Here is a 22,785-nt window from a genome sequence, read left to right on the forward strand (position 1 = left end):
ATATATACGCAGTTTGATTTGTGAAGACTCTGTTTTTCAGATATTTATATATTCATTTTAACCTTGGATTTAATAATGTCTTTTTTGGACGTGAGTGAGTTTGGGGATATAAGGATTTAACGCATTCCTGCCTATCGTGTCCTAGCATATTTATGATATTCGTAGGATATATACGCAGTTTGATTTGTGAAGACTCTGTTTTTCAGATATTTATATATTCATTTTAATCTTGGATTTAATAATGTCTTTTTTGGACGTGAGTGAGTTTGGGGATATAAGGATTTAACGCATTCCTGCCTATCGTGTCCTAGCATTTTTATGATATTCGTAGGATATATACGCAGTTTGATTTGTGAAGATTCTGTTTTTCAGATATTTATATTATCTTTTTAACCTTGGATTTAATCATGTCCTTTTTGGACGTGAGTGAGATAGGGGATGTAAGGATTTAACGCATTCCTGCCTATCGTGTCCTAGCATATTTATGATATTCGTAGGATATATACGCAGTTTGATTTGTGAAGATTCTGTTTTTCAGATATTTATATATTCATTTTAACCTTGGATTTAATAATGTCTTTTTTGGACGTGAGTGAGATTGGATATATTAGGATTTAACGCATTCCTGCCTATCAAGTCCTATAATTTTTAGGATATTCGTAGGATATGTGAGATTTGGGTTTTTAGATAATTCAATATTCATTTTAACCTTTGATTTTTTAAAGCATTTTCATGGTATTCGTAGATCATGATTGCTCTTATTTTGATAAATTTTAAATTAATTATGGGACAATGTATACAAAAATCAAAAAAGAGATATATATTGATTGTACTGTGATTATGTTTTGCGGTCAATAATATAATTTGTTTGATGCGGATCATTCAGGTAGCTGTAAAGTGTATGATATGAACAAGTTTTATATATGTGGAGCACTCAAATCAATATCCTTTTCTTTTGGTGACACTTTTCGTTGAATATTTTTGATATGGTACTGACGTTTTTCAAATCGCTGGCCCTTCCTTGGTGTGTGGCTGTTCGAAAAGTTTTACCGATTATTTGTTGATCTAACTGAAATTGAATTGTAGCTTAGAATAAAAAGTATGACGACGAGAAAATGTTTCGAGATTTATTTTTGGAATATATTTTCTTTTAGTACTTTTTTTCATGTTTCTTTTCTATGGTCAGCTTTTTGTTATCTTTTTCTGTTTTCTTTTCTCTTTTTTTTTTGCTTTTCCATTTCCTTTTTTTCAGTATCGACAAGTAAAATTTACAATTTGTGTAATTCTTAAAAGTTTTAGCAACTTTCGCTAGATAAGAACACAAGATGACAAAGTGTTGTTGGTATTGGTTTAAAGTTTTGTGTATATAACAAAGAAAAAAATAAAAATTCAATGCATTTTTAGATATTTATATATAAATATAACCATCTACCGTCTATGCCTCAACATGGAATCGTTCAGTTTTTACTCCAGATATATTGATGGTAGATAAAAGGACAGTTTCAACGCTGGGCAAACTCAACCGATTGATGCGAAAACAGAGAATATGTATATAAATCTGTTTGGTACACCGATCTTTCGTTTGTTATATCTCAACTGAAGGCCACACGTGAGAGACTCTTAGTGGAGCAGAGAAGTCGATACACCAGTGTTCCTACAATCAATCCGTCAGAAATGATGTAACCTGCACGCCGCCCATGACAACGATAATATTAATAACAGTATCATCGCTGGCAAACTCGAACCCCACGCGGCAAATCGGACTTGACTGAAATGTGCTAAATTGCCATTAGCCATCATTTCAAAGACCCATGGCATTTGCGATTGCCATTGCCATTGCGTGGGAGTTTGCGCTTAATTCTTGGATCGATCGCGCGTATCAACTTTCAACGCCCAACTATAAAGTTTAGAGAAAGAAATACATATTGCTTGGTTAACGTGTAAAAGAATGAGATTTGCAAATACTATAATAGAGATTAACAGCTAAATGTTATAAACAACAATACAACTTATACATAGAAGGAAAAAACAAAAACAGTTTTATGCCAATTTAAACGATCGAGAAAGCAGAGAAAAATATTCGCCTAACAATCAGACACAGGGGGGTGAAAGAGAAAAGATTACTGAGTGTTCAGGTAGGTAAGAAAGAGAAGAGAAACAAAGAACGTGGGAGAACAGAACGTATTAACGTCACTTTTTGTGAGTGTGTGTGTGTATGGATGTCGATTGCAATCGTATCTCGCAAGTGGAAGCGAGATGAAGCTACATTTACATGTAGAAAAACAACAACTGTTATTTTTAGAGCAGCAGCAGCAGCAACTGCTGGCCTCAAGACACAAAGGTTCTGTGTGTGAGAGGAGAGAGAGAGAGCAACGGGGCGTATGGATTTCGAGAATTTTCGACAACGCGTTGCTTTGTAAGGGGTGGAAAATTTTTACAATCGAAATGACATTACGCCATTACATGTAATTATTAATGCAAATTTGAAAGAAGATGTTTACTTTTACATTTAAAAACTTGTATAATGAGTTTTTTTTTTTTTAAATTACGCCTTAAACTTTAATTTTTGCTTACGACTTAAAAGAAGCCTAGTTAGCGCTTGCTGTGTGTGTATACCTGGCCAATCCTAATCCACAATTTAACAAATCCGCAGTCACCTCGAACTAGCTACAAGAGTTTCGGACAGCTGCCTCAACATCCTGGATTTGCCTCAGCCTGCCTAGGAACGAGTTATGCCTGTATGTACTTTCTAGCCATATCGGGAGACTCTGTGTCGTCAACTGGTTTTCGTATTGCGAAATTCCCCATAACTCTTGACAGATGGATGACGTCGACCCGCTTTCTTTTCCTCAACTGTGTGGGGTTTCTTTGTTTCAATTTCAGTGCCCATTTTTCATCCTATGCAACTGCTACGTTGGATTTTCTGCCATACTGGTTACAATGCTGCTTCTGCTTTGACTTTTTACACTTTTCCATAACGTATGACTCATTCTATATGCACAAATAAAAATTCACTCTTAAATATCACACTGTTTCTTTTTTACACTTTGATGTTCACTGTAACACTATAATTTTTCGAATGACATTGCTTGGTATGTGCGGCCCTATTTATACCTGAGCGTTCCCCTCATGGAAATTTCGTGAAACATCTGTCTCGTTCGAGTATTTGCTTCCTTATTTGTGGTTGGTGCGAGCGAGCACATAGTATATTAATGTCTACGTGACTCACTGCTTGTTTCACAAACGTTTACAAACGTTGTCGCTCTAGAAACAGGAGCGGAATACATACTTGAGTTGGTTTTTTTTCTCAAACGAGTTAAAAAACGTATAAAAGAATTACTCTAGGTTTATCTACTGTTTCAGACTTAAACACTATTCTTCCATATATTGTTTGTGTAACACAAATAGTGGGATATTATATCTTTAATTGCATTTCAGTTCCAAATGAAATTGCTTATAGTTTCAAAGTATCTTTTTTGAATTGTTCCATATTTGGTATTAATAAGTTGCGTACACAGCGCAGATGTTTTCGAAACTGATCTCTCTAGGGCTACTAATGAATACTTTTATAAAAATATTTTAAAACTGAAATATGCAACTATATACATATATGTATAATACATATTTCGGCGACATAAGACCTCCACATAATTGGATGCGGTCCTTATTGTGCAAGCGAGATGACTAGAAAATTGTGGATGTTTCTACCACATTCTGGGCGCGCGTTTAAAAATAAAGCCAAAAATCTCAATTTTAGCTATGCCGCCAAATTTAAAAACTGCGAAAAACAAAGCAGTTGACGTAAATACTTGTGTCTAATAATGAAGATAAAATGTTCAACTAAAACGTCATCGTCAAGTGTGTGCTGGTAAAAAAGATATGTCTACATTTATAGTTTTCTGATTCATGAATCAAAGACTGTACTGAAAATAAATTTCAGACATAAATTTAAACCAGTTCAAAAATATATCATTTAAACAAGTTTTCCTGAAATTTTTTGAAACTACTTTTTTATTTCTTAAACCCAAAACCTATTAAAACCGGAAATTTTCCCCTAAATTTGTTCAGTGTATGGAATGTTTGTGAATGTTGAACCAAGCACAAGGTTTTTGAACCTTTGGCTTTTGGCCGAGCAGGAAAGCAGCTGTTGCCAACGCGCGCGCATCCTGTACTCATAAAAGGATATATGGGGGGTGAGTTTTGGGTTCAAGCATGAGAATGGGTTGAGTGGAAAATTGAGTGAGACTGAGTGCATATCCTTGAGCCGTGACGGGTGACAAGTAACGGTGGTGGAGCGCCTATTTCTGAGCGAGTTCAAATGCTAACGAGTTTCACTGCGAAAAACTTGAAAACTGTCATTAAACTTCAAAACAAAAAATATGCTAAAATGATGGACCAAAACTTTTGATTATTGTTTTGGGGCGACAGAGGTTTAATTGCACACCCAGCTTAACATGGATGATATCTAAGTTGACGGAACGGTTGTTAGAGCCATTATGTCTTCATCAGGAAACGGAACAATGAAACTCTGTGACTCTGTGACTAAAAGTACGCAGAGCCATGAAACACGAAACAGCAACGAAAATCTGGCGACAGCAGCCACGCAATTCCATATAATAATACCAAACAATGCGGAAATTGCCGAGACGCGTGTGTGTCTGCAATGATACATATTCAACAATCACAGCATGAAACAATAACAATTGAGGGAAAAGCCCTCTCTTTATGCCATTTGACTCTTACGAGCATATGTATCCCGTGGCTGGGAGCTAGCCGAATAGGCAAATAGTAAATGGCATAATAAACGCATTTATATGTATGTTAGGGATCCAACATCAACATATTTTATGAGCATCAATTTCAGAGCTCGATTTCGAGGATAAGTTTTCTGACAATGAGTAAAGAGTGTTTTTTTTCACGCGATGCTGCACAGCCGCCACAGCTTCTTGTAAATTTTCCCTGACATTTTGCAGTTTTGACCTTGCTTATTGCCAAATGTGGTCCTTCAGTTTTAAGCCTACAAAGTTGTATGCTAAGCCTGTGTGAAGTCCTCGCAACGTCTGCCCACCCGAGTGGGAAACGAAAACTCAGAGGAAGAGGGAAAATAAACATATAGCACAACTCTGTCATTGCATTTGAGGGACATTGGTTCAGCGCTCAACGAGTGAGCATATAGAAGGTAGGTGGGTAGGTAGGTGGATAGGTGGGCAGGTTGGTAGGTAGGTGAGAGCGGGTGGTTAACATAGGTAGTACATAGCCAGTTGACAAGGACGAGTGAGCGACCGATGTGGATCTAAAATGAGCGCACACGAATGTAGCCACAACCATAGCCACAGACAGCTCTAGGCATTTGATGGTAAAACTGACGGCGGGTGCGGTTTGGTAACAGGGACCTACATTCATCGTTCATTTCACTCGTCCTCGTCGTCGTGTTTCTGTATGCTTCTGCGTCGGGTCCTGTTATCGTACTGTCTGTCGGGTAGCCAGATAGCCTGAAAACCGAGCTGGTTGTGCAGCAATGCCAACAGTGCTGCTTCAGTCACGAAACCGTTAACAACGCGGGCAGCCAAAAAGAAAATACAAATTGAATCGTGGTCGACCAACAAAAACCACCCATCACATGGCCGCCCATGGTGGAAAAGCAACACGGAAATGAAAACAACTAACAACGCGTAGGGTTAATATAAACCTTTCTGTATTTGTGTGTGTGCGTGTGTGTGTTTGTTTGTGCGTGTGTGTGTGCTTGGATGCATGAATTGTGTGTAGGAGTTGTTGAAAATTTCTACTAGTGCATTTTTTAATGTTTGCACATCTGTGCAGCATTTAACTTGAATTGGCACTTTTAATTAGTTTTGCCTGGACCTTTAGTCCTTTAGTCTAACGTTTAGTCATACGCCCCCATTGGTGACTCTAGGGGCCAGTGGACAGTGACTACTATCATCATCATCATCATCATTATTAGGAGAACCCAACCACAGAGCCAGCAGCATGTAAGCACAATTAGGTTTGAAGCACTTTCACACTTGCTCTGTCACAGCCAGAGCTGTGAATCCTTGGTCAGGACACAAGTCGAGGCACCAGCTGTGGCAACAAGACCTCTTTTGTCGCCAGTCGCCAGTGTGTCTGCTCTGTTGAAGCATATATATTGGACACAGACACTCCTCCTAACACTAACGAATCGAATGATATGGCTTTTTGGGCTCCCAAAAGGCGCTTGTTTCAAGGCGCTTACTGGCTCTTTTTTTGCTGTTCTTTTCTTGCCACTCAATCGAAGTGTTTTCGTGTGCTTGGCAGTTGTGCTTAATGGAATTTTTATATGCTACCATTGAATTGAGTCAATTGCTCGTTTAGTCGCTGCTTATTCGGCTATATTTGTTACATATTTCTGTGCGCTTTTTCGTCCTTTGAGGTCAAAGTGCAAGCCAACACATTGTTTTTCAATTGTGCCAAACGAAATGGCGTTACAATTAATTAACCCCGCGCATGTGTTGGAGATGCTGCAAAAATTGGTACTACACACAAACATCCATACATATGTATGTACATACAAACATATAAAATGTTCATATGATGAATGATGACCATGTCCCTGAGCCAAACGGCCTTCTTTTTAAGCTGCCGCTCCCGCGAACCATGCGTCCAGGCACCCCAAACATTTGGCCTTATCTGAAATATGCACACAAGTCCTTGAGCCGCTGAGTTTTTTATCCTTTTTTTTCGTTCATCGTAATGCCAACCAAGGCAAAGGCAAAAACAAAGTAAAGCAGCTGACGAGAAAACTTAAACTGAGTGAAATCAAATCCACAAATCTAGATTTCAATCGGCAACACAAAGTTGTATGTAGGTGCAAATTATTTTGCAGCCTTGACAAGTGCAACAGCAACAACAACAACAATAACACACAATTACAAAACAAAGTTTTGGGCAAAAGTTAATTAAATGTTTTTTGTTTTCTTTTTCCTCTTGTTGTGTAATTTTATTTTTTTTTTTTTTGAAAAGCCACGAACTTTTTTCCAACATATCGAACAATTTCAAATGTTCTTCTAAAGCCAACAAAATGCCAAGCGACAATGCCATTTTTATAGACTTTTTCTAATAAAAACAAAAACCAAAAAATTAATAAAATAAAAGCAAAAAACCAACGAAACCAACCCCCAATAATAAATAGAAATAACTATACATATATACATACATATATAAGGATACTCAAGCAGAGATAACACTCACTAATCAAGGCGCCATTGAAAGTGTCATCTAGTTTATCCAAGTCAGCCTGACGATGTCGGCTAACGGGAGGATTCGCAAGCGAAAGCATAAAAACCATACAAGTGGCGTCACATCGACTCTGACGGCAACATCAACATCATCAACAACAACATCAGCAGCAGCAGCAGCAGCAGTAACAGCAGCAACAACAACAACGGCATCAGCAACTATAACATCTAGCAGCAAACCCTGGGCCATAAACGATGAGGACGGCTCTCTCGATGGGGATTACAATAATTTCACGCATAATTTCGTCGATTTGCAGAATCTTCTGAATTTCAACGACAGCAACAATGTTGCCAGTGGCAGCAACATCTACAGCAGCAGCAGCAACAGCACAAACACTACTTCTAACTCCTCAAGCACATCGATTGCCATTAAATTGAGTAACGGTGCCATTATGGAAACACTTTTGGGCACCGTCTTGACCACAGCCACGGCTACAGTATCCCCTGCTGCCACGACAACAGCAGCAGCAGCTTTGGCATCGGCGGCGGCATCCTCTTCCGTTGGGAATCCATTGCCTGGCTTGGCCATTGCCGATGCTACCTCGTCCACCTACTATGCCAACTTGCTGAGCATCTCGCCGGCAACCACCAGTATAATTACTGCAGCAGCAGCAGCCACCAAATCCTACAATGACAGCTCCCTGCACTGGGAGCAAATCGATGGCAATGTGGATTTCGGTTTCGACTCCATATACCGTCATTCATTGACCATGTCCATTGTCTATTGTGTGGCATATATTGTGGTATTCCTGGTGGGCCTCATTGGCAATAGTTTTGTCATTGCTGTTGTATTGCGGGCTCCACGTATGCGCACCGTTACCAACTATTTCATTGTGAATCTGGTAAGAGTTTCTCCACATCGATCACTGGAATCTTCATTATTTTTGGTGTTCCCTTTCGTTTGCTTTCTTCTAATTTCAGGCCATTGCGGACATCCTGGTGATTGTATTTTGCCTGCCAGCCACTCTAATTGGCAACATCTTTGTGCGTAAGTACATTACTTAGACTTGTAAGACGGCGAGATTTATTTGCTGCTATTAACGCCAAAAGACTTGCTTTTTCTGTTTGCTGTGCATATTAACTGAATTTATGTGTTGCAATTAATCGCCGCTTAGATTAGGCTCTCGGGCAAATGACATGGCGTAAATTTGTTGCCCCTCGTCTGTTTGTGGTGATGTTGCCACGTGTCGTATTAGTAATGTGCCGAATCTACCAAATGAGCATAAACATATCTATGTATGTATGTATATACACATAAAAAGCATATATGTACATATATTCTTGTAAAACAGAAGATTTTGAAGCTATTTCCAAATTTCTTGTTACTTGTTTAGTATGACCTCAAAACCAAAGAATGATAAATGAAATCTAATATCTAACAATTTTTTTATGGGCAACCAATAAATATTCAATTATTTTGAAAAATAATTGCTAAGGCCTTGTTTTACTTCTGTGGCTAGTTAACCACTTATAAAATGGGTACTTGTCCTTTACTTGGCCTTTCAAATCATAGATAATTCAGTTGTTAATTCCCTTTTCGTTGGCATTCACCGAAATTGTCCTTAAATTAAATTTAAATTTGTATTAAAAGTTAAATCATAATAGCTTCTTATAGCTGCTTATATAAAGTCTATCTTTATATAGATCTGTCTAAAGACTATATTAGAATAATTAAAGCAAAACAAATTAGCCTAGCTGAAGTTAGTTTTTCTTATGATATTTTCGCCTAAATGCACACTATGGATTTCTACAAAAGCAAACTATTCCTTGGAATATTCCAATTTACGTGGCATTTAATGAGGATGGAACTAATTTACATCCACACAGAGTATGATAAGGCAAAATTGTAAACAATTTAAATAGATTGTCAAAGACAATAATTAAATATATACCTTGTGCAGAAGCTGTATACTTTATTCAACTGTTTGTTTGTCAAGAAACTTGTCACTTGGCATTCTTCAACGCCCAACGGCTCAATTATTAAATGTCCTTGTCAAGACACCTCAATTGTTTTCACCTCTTGTGGATTAGCTAGTCGAAATTACAAATTTCAAATGCGTATAACCAATTAGTTGGAGAATTTCAAAGTACCTGCGACCCAATATAAACAAGGTTAGGCATAATTATTTTGGTTTCATTTAAATAAATTTTCCTGACGTCTGCCTAACTATTTGTCTCTCTGTTGAGGTGCTGTCATACGAAAATTGATTGTCATAGAGCTTCTTATTTGGCAGCAGCAGCAGAAGCGGCGGCAGGCGAGCCAAGAATTCACATGCAAATGGCAAATAAGCAAGTCACAAATCGCCGTCGACATGAAAAAATGATCAAAATCCTTCAGAAATCAAATTTTGATTGTAATGCTTAGCATGTCAGGGTAGCTACCTACAATTCTGGCTACCTCAACATCAAGCCACCTGACCTGGTCCTAGTATTTACATACATACATATTTAGGCTTGTAGATTGTGCCAAGTTTTGCCAATTAAATTTTTTCCTGACTTGTAAAAGTCTTTGGGTCTCTAGCTCTCTTTTTCTCTCCCTTCATCTCTCTCTTTTCTTTTTTTCTTGTTGCTATACCGAAAATAAAGAACTCTAAGAAACAACATTGCACTCAAAACACTGAATAGGGTTTGGGGTTTCTCGGTGGTGGTTGGATAATGGGGAATGAGTTGTGTGTGGGCTTTAGTCCTCCTTAGCCAAAACGAAATGAGCCGAATGTGAAAGGACGAGAAAACGAATGAAGCGCGCAGTGAACACAAAAAAAAAATGAATGAGTCTGCTGCATTGTGGGTCCGTCTGTGTGTGTGTGTGTGTGTGTGACTGTGTGTGTCATTGCGCACTCTCGCTGCTGTCTCTCTGGTCGCTCTCACTCTCAATGTATGTACTCAGACTAGCGTTATTGCTGTTGCCTGTTGTGTGGGGTGGCCCAAAGGATCATCGACACAAAACTGACCTAATTTCACAAATTCATTCTAGGCGCAGGGTTTCTGTGGCGGGCGGACTGCGCGGCATGTCAGAACGAATGGTTCTTAGTGGGTCATAGTGGGTGGTGCTAGTGGCAACCTTTTTGACTTGCCTTTGGCTTGGGCTTGGGCTTGGGCCGAAGACTCGGCCCCAAAACAGCTGAGGCCTAAGCAATAGCAAACAAATTGCAGCCCTTGGGCTGGCATTTTGACTTCTGTATCCCCACTTGCTCTTCCGCCTCTCTTCATGACCCTCTCTTGCTGCCCACCCTTAAGCAATTTCGATTCACTTTCGACAGGTTGCCGAATAGGCCCCCAAAAGGTGCTTAAAATTGAAGCCGATGGATAGAACAAAATGAAAGGTGAAAGGGTCTTTTGAGGGACGGGGCTGGAAGTGGAGGAAAAGAGCCCCAAGATAATGCCGCGTCTATGGCATATTTGCACATGGCTTGGGGTGTATATTATGTATGTATGTATTTCGATTGGACAAAGGGAGAATTATATGAAATCAAATTCGCCGCGTTGATTTCGACGCCAGCTTTGGCCATTATCTAAGCACACCTTTAGCCTCAGAATTGCAATGGAAGGTTGTTTGCATTCAAGGCTCTTTGCGGCTGGATGAATTGACCTAAATATTTCGCATGGCGAACCTAATAGTCAGGGTTATACACACACACACACACACACACACACACGATTGGACTATGTGAGTGTCGTATACCTGGGCTGGGCTCGATTGGGTTGGTTTGGGTTGGGTTGGTTTTGGGTTGAGTTGGTCTGACTTGTGCGCCTTGAGTATGGAATGTTGGCACTAGCCCTTATTTATGTGAATTTCGAAATCCAATAAAATGCGAAATGAATTGATTTCCTAGCAACGAACGCCTTGAGACGAAGGATATTCGCGCTTTGTATTTATCTTTTATTTTCATTGTCTATTATCAATACGAAATGGTTATCATTAAGGCAATTTTTATGCAATTTGTGAATCCGTGTCACGTTTTTATTTATATTTTACTTATTTCTGTTGCTTGGTCTTTGAAGTCACGTTGCCATTTTCCTCATTAAATTGCTGCGTGATTTGCAACCAGCTAAAAACAACAGCAACAACCAACAGCCATCCCGCGATGCCGATAATGAAGTCATTTTTCAGCACTTTACTCTGGCTGATTGTATTTTAATTTAGTTCCTACGTGCCAACCTCCAATGCGCCTGCCGTCGAGTCCTTTTTCTGAGTTTCAACCACTTGGCGCCCATCTTGCGGTATTCAATTTGCCAACAGAACACACAGCAGCTGCTAGAGCAAAAGCATGAGTAGGAGCAGGAGCTGCCGGTGGACGTGACATAAAAGTGATAATCATAACAATAACGCATTTGTCTCGAGTGTTATGCCTTTTCCATGGTCATACCAAATCGAAGTTTTACCCATATCCCCCCCCGCCCACACAACCGTACCCATACCCATGCCCATTTCCCGCTGGCCGATTTGTTACGCCTGATTATTTCATTAACTTTATGGCCTTACTTGAGTACATGATTGGGCCAGGACAGAAGCATGAACAAGACCAAGACCGAGTCTCAATGCCACAGAGCACGAACAATGCGAAGCAAATCCAATTGACTTGGCCTACAATGCGTCGCAAACTTCTCCTGACAAGACAAGAAAACGAATTCCATAGATAAGGTCAGAGGGCGTCCTTTCCGATACCTCTTTTGCATAGACGATATTGATATTTATATAGTCCGTCTGCAATTACTAATTGTCTAAATTTAAATAAATAATAAGCAGCCTTTCGAGCCATAATTAAAAACCAATTATGGTAAGACTAATTAAATTTTTATAGAATTCATAAGCCAAACAATATACCCCCCCACGTGAAAAAAATGGGTGACAGGGTATTAAAAAGGCTTAAGCATTAGTTGCTGGACATTTTTATTCATTTTTTTCTTTCATGAGCTCATTTGAAGGTTGCCTGATAAGCTCAAATATCGATTGGGATTATCTCCAGTAGTTGATCAATATTGAGCAAAAAGCTAATGCTTATAAATAGTAATTTTGTTGCGTTTGTTGTGTTTGTTGCTGCTGCTGCTTCAGCCATGTCTGTTTACCATATGTTGACTTGTCAAAGCAAACTCAACGATTCATCCCACTTGAGACGGAGCAGTGAAAGGGGACTTTGTGGGAAACTTGAGAGATGTTTAACCAACACTTGCTGGTGAATATCTAGCGAAAATTGAGAAACGTTGGCCAAATAAATCATCGCATTTTCATTTCCATTTTTATTGGCAGTCGAAACTTTATTGATTAGGTTTAACACAAAACGTTTATCATCTTAATAGTCATCAGTCTATATTCAGAACATTATTCTTTTTATTACTTCCACTACTTCCAACTAGAAAAGTTCATAAAAACTAAAGCTTTTAATCTGCTTTGACTATGATGAAATTTTAAATGTCCTTGCAAATTCGAGTAGCCCAAAGGCAATGCGGATAGGTCTCGATTTTCGTGGGTAAACATTTTTTTTCTCCCAAGCTAAATTCTCCACCATTCAAAAAGATAAAGTTTTAGGCCTAATCGTCCTTGGGTTATCTGAATAGATGGTCACAAAAGTCTCTTAGAGTTCACAGTGAAACTTTGGGTTTCAAAGAAAACTTTATAAGTATTGAGTTAATAAATTTTGAAGTATTTGAGCTTTTTCCTTAATAGGCACTGTTTTTTGGGATTTCCGTTTCTCAAATATTGCCATAAATTGTCCCTATTAGTAAAACTTTCTTTTTAAGATTTAGGTTGAAATTTAGAATCTTAATAAAAATGATAATCGAAATGGTACAATTTGTATTTACATATGATAAAGAAATCTGAAAACTGCCAACCAAATCAATAAAGTGACAAATAGTCAACGACAATTTTCTTTAACAACTTAGAAAAAGGATTCTTTTATTTAAATCTTCTCCTGACACAACAACAAATAAATTTTAGAATTTGGTTTTTGCTTTTAGCCTCATAAATTTCAATGATATTGTATTTAAATCAATTAAATAGTTGTTAACCCTGATCTAGAATTGAATCTTTTGAAGGTACATATATAAATTTCTATGTTAGTCGGATTTAAAACATTTAGTCTAGTTCGGTGTAAAACAATTAAATTTAATTATTTACATTAATTCCCTTGGACTTGAAACTAAATTGGCACCATAAAGGCTTTATGACAAGAAAGTTGAAGTGGTTTTAACAAAACTTTATCTTGTCAGATTAATAAGTAGAAAGTTTTGCATTAGACTGAAAACTTTTCTGTCCGCCAACCACAAAACTAACCATATACTATATACCAATATATCAAAGTTTATCCTTATCAGCCATAGAACGAAGTAAAAATAAGTATAAAACAATATACATATGTAGCCAAATACTCATATTAATGGCTTCGGTCTCGGTCTGTTGCACTTGCAGGTTGGCCTCTCAGCTTAAAGCCAAACCAATTCAAAAAACAAAAAATAAAAGGATATCGAATGGGACGCAAAAGCAAACAACGAAAAATGAAAACCAAAATTGAAATGAAACGAAACGAAAACCCATTTAAGCTTCTGTCTACTTACATTTGCTCACATTTGAGTGTCTCTTCACATCAGTAGCATTGTGTGTGTGTGGGTGTGTGTGTTGTGTTTGGAGGATGTGTCTCTGTTTGGACGACGTCAACAGAGGCAAAAAGGTTCATAGCCACAAAGTACAAATAATATTTCTATTTTTATGTGCCAAATCATATTAAATTTGGCTTTTATTGGCCTCTACTTGCTACTTGCCGTGGACCACAGTGCGTATGCATAATAATAAAAAGTGAAAACAAATCGAGATAAGACAGGCGAACGAGACAGGAAATTGGCCGTCCGTCCGACCGCCCGCTCGTCCGTCCGTTCTGCTATTCGGATAGCGGTTGAGAAGGCGTCTCCTGCAACGTGCATTGAACTCCAAGCCAACTCCCCACAAAATCCCAGCAAAACGGAACCCATCCTTCGCGCTCTATGTCATCACTGTGCTAATGATGTGTGTGAGTCTGTCTGTTGCTAGTGCTGTTTAATTGCCATTCAATGATATGTCATGCCCGCCAATCCCGGGCCCGGTTTGGCTTGGTTCGAATTGTTATTTCGTCGCTGTCTGTCATCAACCTTAACAAACTTTGCCCCAGGTCTCTCTCTCCCTCTCATTCGCTCTGTATATTTTTATATGGTCGTGTTGTGTCTGAGTGAGTTAAGTATTTGCTTTTAGCATAAAATTCATAACGCATAGTTATATGCGGAGGAGAGATGGGGGCTAGTCAGGCTCGTGTCTTCCATCAACTAGAATAAAAGGAATACAAATTAACTTAGGCAAACAATGCCGGGGAAGGCCCGCCTGGCTGCTTGCACCGACGCCAAGACTCAATATACATGGCTATTGGGTTTTTGGATGGGGTGGGGTGGGGTGTCGTGGGGCGGTCCTGGCCGCAATCTGAGTCTTGTCACCAAATTATGAATGATATGCAGCACATAAATCTCAGTCAGCAAACAACGGCGGCGACGTGGGCGACATGAACAACGTCAACGACGAACATTGAACGCTAACAGGGACAGCGATGGCAACTGGCCACAACCACAACCACGACGACATGACCGAAAGTTACTCAGCATAATTTTTGCATTGTTTATGTACAATATTAACTCCTATATCATCTATGGGTATGCTCTTCTTCTTATTCTTCTAGCTTGGATGCTTGGATGGCTGATGTGCAAGTTTGTGCCCTATATACAGGGTGTTTCGGTGGCGGCATCGGTTTACAGTTTAATTGCCGTATCCTTGGACAGGTAAGTGAAACATTAGGAAGGGGTATGGAAAAGGGCAAGAGTTGGGTGCACTCAACCCAAGTGTTATTGAACCCTTTTCATTGCAATTTGTTGTCCCATTTGGTTATAGTTTATATCACAATGAATAAGAATCCATTTTACAATTCACTTAACTCTCTTTTGGGTGAAAAAAAGTTTAAACAATTTGTTTGGCTATTCATTTTTATTGTGGGATCAGATTGGAATTGGAATGGGATACGGGATGGGAATCGGGGGGTTTGGAAATTGGCTGCAATTGCAATTAATGATGCACAACTAGAGCTGGGGCAGCATGATGCACAGGCACAAGTGGAACCACTGGCTTCACATGATGCACTGCCACCACTGGCTTGGCCACAATTGGGGTGATGACCTTCACGGCAGCTGGATGATGCACAACATGGCTGCAAAGGAAAGGAGACCATGACATGGCAATAAAAATGAAATAAATGGTACGGGTGGGTGTGTGTGTGTGTGTGTGTCACAAAAATGGATTACACGGCTGTCATCGACTTACGAGTGCACTGAGTGGGCCCCATGATGAATGATTGGAGTGTGGACTACAGCAGGATGATGCGCCACGACGGGAGCGACGGCTACTACACCGGGGTAGGCATAGACCTGAGCGGCAGCAAAGGCGGCAAGAACAAACAGCTGCAAAGGCATTGATAAATTAATGATGGCCTAATAAATGGCTTCCTTTCATGAATTCTCCAAAAAAGAATGATACTCACAACTTTGAACATTTTGTTGGGTGAGAAGGATGTATATATTTGGATGCTTAGCAAACTGTAACTATTGCCAATTGACAACTCGGGCTTGGCTTTTATAGGAGTTGTGAGTTCTAACCAGTTGTTGGTTGGTGGCCAGCAGCTGACTAGACTGACTGCGAAAGTGAACGCCGCTGCGGCCGTTGCGCGTTGCATTGATATTTTGCTCAATGCAAGCCGCTGGGAAAACTGGTCAAGATCAAGTTCATCATAGTTGGTTCGCCTTGGACGTATTAGGAATATGTGATGTTTTATGTTTAAATTTTCTGTTGAATTTTTATCTCATTTCAATTATTCTAGAATGCTGTTTTAATATGTGCGCCTTGCCTTGCCTTGTCTTGCCTTGGCTTGCCTTGTAGCTGTTGTCTATTGATTTTGTTCTCGAATGCTTCAATGATTTGCCATCGAAATGTCAAACCTTCTGCTTCCTGTATCGTAAAAATAAAAACAGAAAGATGAAATGGTAATGGGAATGGCAGAGAGTCGAGAGATTTCACTGACCATTTCGAATTCTTGAGCTCATAAAAAAACGAATTGTTGTGGGCGGGCAGCTGACTTATCAAGTGATACTAAAACGTTTTGACGTGTGCCAGTCATAACCCCCAAGGACAATAAGAGGCGCCAAATGTTTGCCGCTTTATGAATGCGTGCGAGAGGGTGTAGATTGGGTGGATGTTGGTTGAATGTGCGGCATTTTCATTTATATCAATTTCAAGCGAAATATCCTGGCCACTGTTGGTGTCATTTTTCAGCCAGCGGGGACAACAACAAGCAGCCATAATAGAAGTACATCATTTGATCATTTCACCGCCCACATGAAATTCGTCCTCCCCTCAAGTCTTGGTACAAGTTAAAGTCCAAGTTTGCTTTACTTATTCCTTGTTTTGCTTTTTTGTGTGTATTTTACGAGCCACTCGTAAACCAAATCGAAATTTAAGATTTATTATCTTTAACAAGAAACTTAAATCTCTCTTTCGTTTGGACTTGTGGTTCGGAGTTACATTCATATATGGAGTGGGTGGGAATTGACTTAGCTTATCACTTGCTTATACTTATGCCAATGCCATTTAATTAGGGTCGTTAGTTTTATGAATACGAATACTGATCCCTACTCACACACACACACAGCGTGTATGTGTATTATCATAAGGACTATATATCAAGGCATTCTTCCATATATATGTATATATAAACATAGTAGTTGTGAGTTGTGGCTTTATGGCAATGAGCCAGTGAGCGTTCCTTTTTGCTTTTCTTTGTGTGTTTTTTCATTGGTGTGTACCAAAATGTCAACCGAGTACCCAGGACACACAGAACAGGACAAGGAACAGAGCCATAAAACCTTATATGTAGCAACAAAGCATACAAAAAGAGAGGGCCAAGTAGATGGGAAGATGGCGGTTGGAGGACGGGCCAAAAGGATCAGCAGAGAAACTGCGGCCAATTATTAAATTTGCTAGATGCTTATGAGCCAAGCGTCGGAATATGTAAATTACTTTCAAGTTTTTTTTGTGGAAAGCGTCGACGAGATGAAGGCACTTCGCCTTCAGCACAATCCAATATATTTGCATATGTATCATAATTCAGTCAACGTCTACATATCTTTCCATTCGTAATCAGCGGAGAGCAAAATTTCCACCCTGCAACAATATAATGGGGTGTATGTCAAGGCAGACCTTAACTTACTCAATAATTACAGTGTTTTAAGGCCGATTTTTAAATATTTCGTTCAAACTTTCTATTTTTATACCCTGCATCACACTGATGAAGGCGTTTGCGACGCCAGCAAAACAACAGACATCTATTAACTAAATCTGAATCAGGGTAATTAATTCCTGCCTCTGATAGTATTTAGCTGAATGGCTAATTACGGGTCCTAAGTGTACTTGATAGTGCAAAATTGGCAGCAAATTTTGATGAGCCTATCGTCGTCGTTTTTATTTGAAATGCAACACATTAGTAGGTAGTACTCAGATTAGTACTCTTCTAAGTGTCTGTCAATGTTAGTCATATTCGATTATTTCAAAATTAAGACATGAGATTACAAGTAAATAGGAATAATTTTAGGGCGTATTAGTAAAGTAGTAAAGAAAGGTAAAGTAAATTAGATTGTTTCTTAATTCAACTCAATAGCTCTTCAACTAAATGAGTTGGACTAATTAACTACTCGAAATTACCTAATCTAATTTTGCTTTTAAATCTTTTCCAACCGATATATTTAAGACAAACGTCTTATTATTAAATATAGATTTTTAATGTAGCAGAGATGAAATTTTTGGACCAACTTTTCGATAGTCAGTGGCAAATTCAAGAATTGAATGTCTTTCACATAAATAATTATTATTGCTAAAATCTGATAAGGGGAAATTAATTGCAGGAAGTTTTGGCATTTGCCATAAATTTAAAATTAAACAAATTCCTCAATTTAAGAAGCCTTTGTACAGGACATCTATCGTCAGTCAGACATTAGTTAAACTAGGCAGAAAATACATTTATAAAATATATTTGTAATTTATATAATCTCCATAGATATCTGTAAATATTTCAATAGTCTTTTGTTTTTTTTGTATTCACTGGTATAATTTATATTTAGTTCGAATGCATTGTTTGTCCTCAAGAGCAAACTCAATTAAATGCTTTGAAAGAATTATGACGATGGCCCCTGCCAGTCTTAACCGCAAATCGCGTAGACAAATTATGTTAATACAATTTGTTGGCATCTATAAATAAACATTATGACAATTTAATATTGGCTTTCATTGAGAGGACAGTGTCTCCCCTGCTGTCCCTTCGTCGGGAGCACCTCCAGACGAGACCAAGTCTCTAGCCTTTGGTTTGCAAGCTTCATTTCCATTTTGTTTGTTGGCTATTTTTGTCCTGAGCTGAGGAGCTTCTTCTCCTTTAATGGAATTACCGTTGTGTTATCTAGCAAATGTTTTGGTGGGCAGGCGACGACCCTGCAAAAATTCTGCGAGTACAAAGCGCAGCCCAAAGATGGAGATGGAGGTGGAGATCGAGGTGCCCCCCTATAATTATGTGGTACCAACCCAGACTAGTGCCCCGTACAATTCTTGTCTATGACTATTGAACAGGCGCCATAATAAGTGGGACTGCACTAAGCTAAATGAAATGAAAAATGCTGAACTCGTTGGCGTTGGCGTTGATGTTGAGGATGAGGTTATTCCATCCCCGCTGTCAACTTTGTCGGCTCCTCAGCTCTTATTCAAATTACAATTCATTATGGCAAGCAAAATAAAAAATTGGTACCAAAACCCAGGCCACCATAGCCACCTTTTTCATAGATAGAGTGTGACATGAAGAGAGAGAGGGAGAGGTGGAGAAAATAAGTGTATGGGAGTAAGAGAGTTCAATAGACGAGATTGGAAAGCGAAAACTCAGCAGAAAAAGGCTTAAGGATGCCACCAAAGGCTGGTATCCTGCGTGTGCAAATTAATCAGGCAAAGCCAAGATATTTGCATGCCAAGCTCTCTGTTGAAACGGTGTCGTCATCGTCATTGTCGCCCTCGTAGCCGACGCCAGATGATTGCTTGCCATTATCCTTGAGTCCGCTGTCAGGCAGAGATGGTAAACATTCTTCACTCTTTGTTGGCACTTCTTTACTTGCAGGTTCATTGCCATCTGGTGGCCGTTGAAGCAGATGACAAAGCGACGTGCACGCATCATGATAATCGGTATATGGGTAATCGCTCTAGTAACCACCATCCCATGGCTGCTGTTCTTTGATTTGGTGCCCGCCGAGGAGGTCTTCTCAGGTGCCCTGGCCTCTGCGTATACACAGCCGCAGTACTTGTGCCAGGAAGTCTGGCCACCGGGCACCGATGGCAATTTATATTTTCTGCTGGCCAATCTAGTGGCTTGCTATCTACTGCCTATGTCCCTGATAACACTCTGCTATGTCTTGATCTGGATTAAGGTGTCCACTCGCTCCATACCGGGTGAGTCCAAGGATGCCCAAATGGATCGCATGCAGCAGAAGAGTAAAGTGAAAGTCATCAAAATGCTGGTGGCAGTGGTCATACTGTTCGTCCTCTCCTGGTTGCCTCTCTATGTGATTTTTGCCCGCATCAAATTCGGCTCGGATATTTCGCAAGAGGAGTTTGAGATTCTAAAGAAGGTCATGCCAGTGGCCCAGTGGCTGGGATCATCGAACAGCTGCATCAACCCGATTCTGTATTCAGTCAACAAGAAGTACAGGCGAGGATTTGCTGCTATTATTAAATCTCGAAGCTGTTGTGGACGCCTCAGGTATGCGAGCTTCATTCTTCCTTTTGTTTGTTTCTTTTGCCCAGCATTAGCTTTTATCTTGCAGATACTATGACAACGTGGCCATAGCCTCATCGACCACCAGCACACGTAAATCCTCGCATTACCAGCAGAACAGTTCACGCAAGAGTGCCAGCAGCAAGGGCAACAATGTCTCCTACATCTATGAGCACAACTCCCTGCGTCGTCACAATCTGATGCTGAAGCAGGACAGTAATCTATCACAACAAATGCTGCTCAAACAGGACTCGCATGGCTCTCGCCAGTTCCTGATTAAGCAGGAGAGTTCTTGCAGCGATGCCTCAGGGATACGTCGCCCCCCTGTGCCAGCAGGACAGCAATGGCTCCAAGATTTCGCTCTCCAAACAGGATTCAATCGTCTCCTATATGGAAGGACGACGAGCAGCTGGACACGGTGCCACACAGATGCAGGGAGACTTCCTGGCCGATAGTGCTTCGAATGAGATGCGTCGCCCTGGTGTAATTCCAGGTTCGCTATTGGACAAGAGGCAAAAGTTTGTCAAACAAGATTCGGTCATCTCGTTCGTAGATCAGCGACCCGAACCGCGTCGACATCAGCTGGTCAAACAGGATTCGGTTATTTCATTTGCCGATCAACGACGTGGACTTCTCCATAAGCAGGATTCCCTGATGGCCAATAGAGCCAGCGATGCGCCGACTCATCATGTTTCGATACTCAAAAAGACCGATTCGCAATTGAGCTATGGCTCCGCTTCACCTCGTCGCAATGTGGACTTGTATGAATAAATTGAAGACGATGAATCACAAGTTAAGTAGATAACTCAATAGAAACCAGCGCTTAGAATAAATTGATTTCAAAATATCCGACCGGATATGTGTCAGTAAACTTCAGTAAACTTTCACTTCATGCCATCTCTATGGCAGGAAAATTCAAAAAAAAATTTAACTATAATTTCTGTGCGGTATTTTGAAATCTTTTATTCTATTTATGTATGCAGTGGCGGATCTAGGAAGGTGTAAAGTGAGAATTTACCAAAGAAATGCAATAGGCAGTCGAATAATTAAAGAATCTGTTGTACCTAAACAATAGAAGTTTCCTGCAACTTTGTAGGAAGCATGTTTTATCTTATGCTCAATATTTCAAAAGTTCTTTATCGAATTTAACAAATTTTTCGACTATCTGTTGCATACTTCATTGGGCAACTCATTTTACATCCCTAGATCTGCCTCATTATGTATGTGTATGCATATAATATAACCTAAACAGCAAAAACCTCCATAATTAACTACGGTATAAATACAAATATATATTTCTATAGACACTAGGAAGACTCAGAGCCTAGAGAGGGGGGAATAAGGTGAAGAAATGGCCTGCGACTGTGATACAAGTCGGCAGTTAGAACTTGGTTCTTGGTTAGGCAGTGCCGCACATATCCGTCATCGTGTAGAGATAGAAGTGGGTATAAGGGTTGGACCAATACGAGCAGAGATCGCTTAGTTAGACAAACCACACACAAAACCAGAGACACACCACACCACAGACATACACACCCACACACACACACACCCACATAGTTAATAGATGTTTTATACGTGTTTCAATGGTACTATACAAAACAAAAACAAAATAAAAAGAAAAATAACTACTCTTGGCTATGGCTATAATATTTATGTACCGTTACGCAGTTTTAAGATTGTTTGTACTCACAATTTGCTATATATAATTATCGAAACAGTTTAAAAATCGGAAATCGAAAGTTAAACCTTTTTGTACGAAAGCAAGAGTGAAAACAGAAACGAAACGTAAAGAAAAACTAAATGAAACGGGAAAGTCCAGTATCATAGAAACAAAAGAAAAAACTAAAGATTAAAACAAAACAAAAATGAATAAAGAACAAACTAAATAACAAAATGAAGAGAGAATGAAACACCGAGGTCTAAAGTAACGTACCTACTAAATTTTTGTATGGAAATTCTTACAATTTATACATATATATTTATATTGATTTTGGAATAAGCAATATGCCATACATATGTACACAAAAAAATATATATACATATGTTATGTACATATGTATGTATGTATCTATCAAACAACAATAATCAATTTTATTAGAATTTTACACAAAACCCAAAAAGCAAAAAGGGAAACCAAGTCGCTAAAGCGGAAATGGCACAACGGTTACGGAATAGTTACGCAAATATCGATGAAAAGTAAACATTACAAACCAAAAAAACGCACACTTGACCATGAATAATGTTGTCGATATGCATACATAGATATGAATGAAAGATCACAAGGAATATGGTGGAACGGTATAGAGATAGAGACCTAGAGCTAGGAGCTAGAGCAGATAAAGGGCGGGTCGGAATCGGGGGTCCGAAGTTGGGTCTTTTCCAAACCCAACACAAACCGAATGTGAGCACAAAGCAGTCAGAGATTTCGCACTAAAGATACGTTTTTAGAAGAAACCAAAGAAAACAAATTGGAGAAAAACAATAATCGAAATTAAATTCGTTAAACATTAAACACCAAATGAACTTTAAACTATAAACTACTTATAATCAATGGTATAACTATATAAAACTAAACAAATGAAAAAGAATATTAACAAAAAATAAATAAATAAACTATGCAATTTTATTGTTAGCCAAAATTT

At 39.1% G+C, this 22,785-nt stretch overlaps 2 protein-coding genes and 1 long non-coding RNA gene across 4 annotated transcripts; 1 reads left to right on the plus strand and 2 right to left on the minus strand.

The window, feature by feature from the left end:
* Window positions 1–1,118: 1,118 nt before the first annotated feature.
* LOC137581919 (uncharacterized) lies at window positions 1,119–3,068 on the minus strand. 2 transcript variants are annotated; one of them, XR_011033257.1, is made up of 2 exons: window positions 2,617–3,068; window positions 1,119–1,897 (listed from the first exon to the last, which is right to left on the minus strand). It is a non-coding gene; the product is annotated as an uncharacterized lncRNA (long non-coding RNA). The 2 variants fall into 2 exon arrangements; XR_011033256.1 differs by having other exon boundaries at window positions 2,575–3,068.
* Window positions 3,069–7,450: 4,382 nt separating this feature from the next.
* On the plus strand, window positions 7,451–21,122 carry SIFaR (SIFamide receptor; the record flags this gene model as incomplete). The annotated part of the gene is given in 6 exon segments (XM_068296560.1): window positions 7,451–8,116; window positions 8,196–8,262; window positions 14,972–15,071; window positions 19,487–20,125; window positions 20,190–20,460; window positions 20,462–21,122. Coding segments are annotated over 6 exon segments (2,193 nt in total), but the record flags the coding sequence as incomplete, so codon positions are not given.
* Window positions 15,255–15,925, minus strand: LOC137582413 (uncharacterized). Its single transcript, XM_068296942.1, has 3 exons — window positions 15,824–15,925; window positions 15,607–15,743; window positions 15,255–15,493 (listed from the first exon to the last, which is right to left on the minus strand). The coding sequence occupies exons 1-3, from the start codon at window positions 15,833–15,835 to the stop codon at window positions 15,352–15,354; spliced, it is 291 nt and encodes a 96-aa protein (XP_068153043.1). The 5' UTR covers window positions 15,836–15,925; the 3' UTR covers window positions 15,255–15,351.
* Window positions 21,123–22,785: the final 1,663 nt, after the last annotated feature.

Source organism: Drosophila tropicalis, unplaced genomic scaffold (assembly GCF_018151085.1).
Source record: "Drosophila tropicalis isolate 14030-0801.00 unplaced genomic scaffold, ASM1815108v1 contig_859, whole genome shotgun sequence".
NCBI classification, from domain to species: domain Eukaryota; kingdom Metazoa; phylum Arthropoda; class Insecta; order Diptera; family Drosophilidae; genus Drosophila; species Drosophila tropicalis.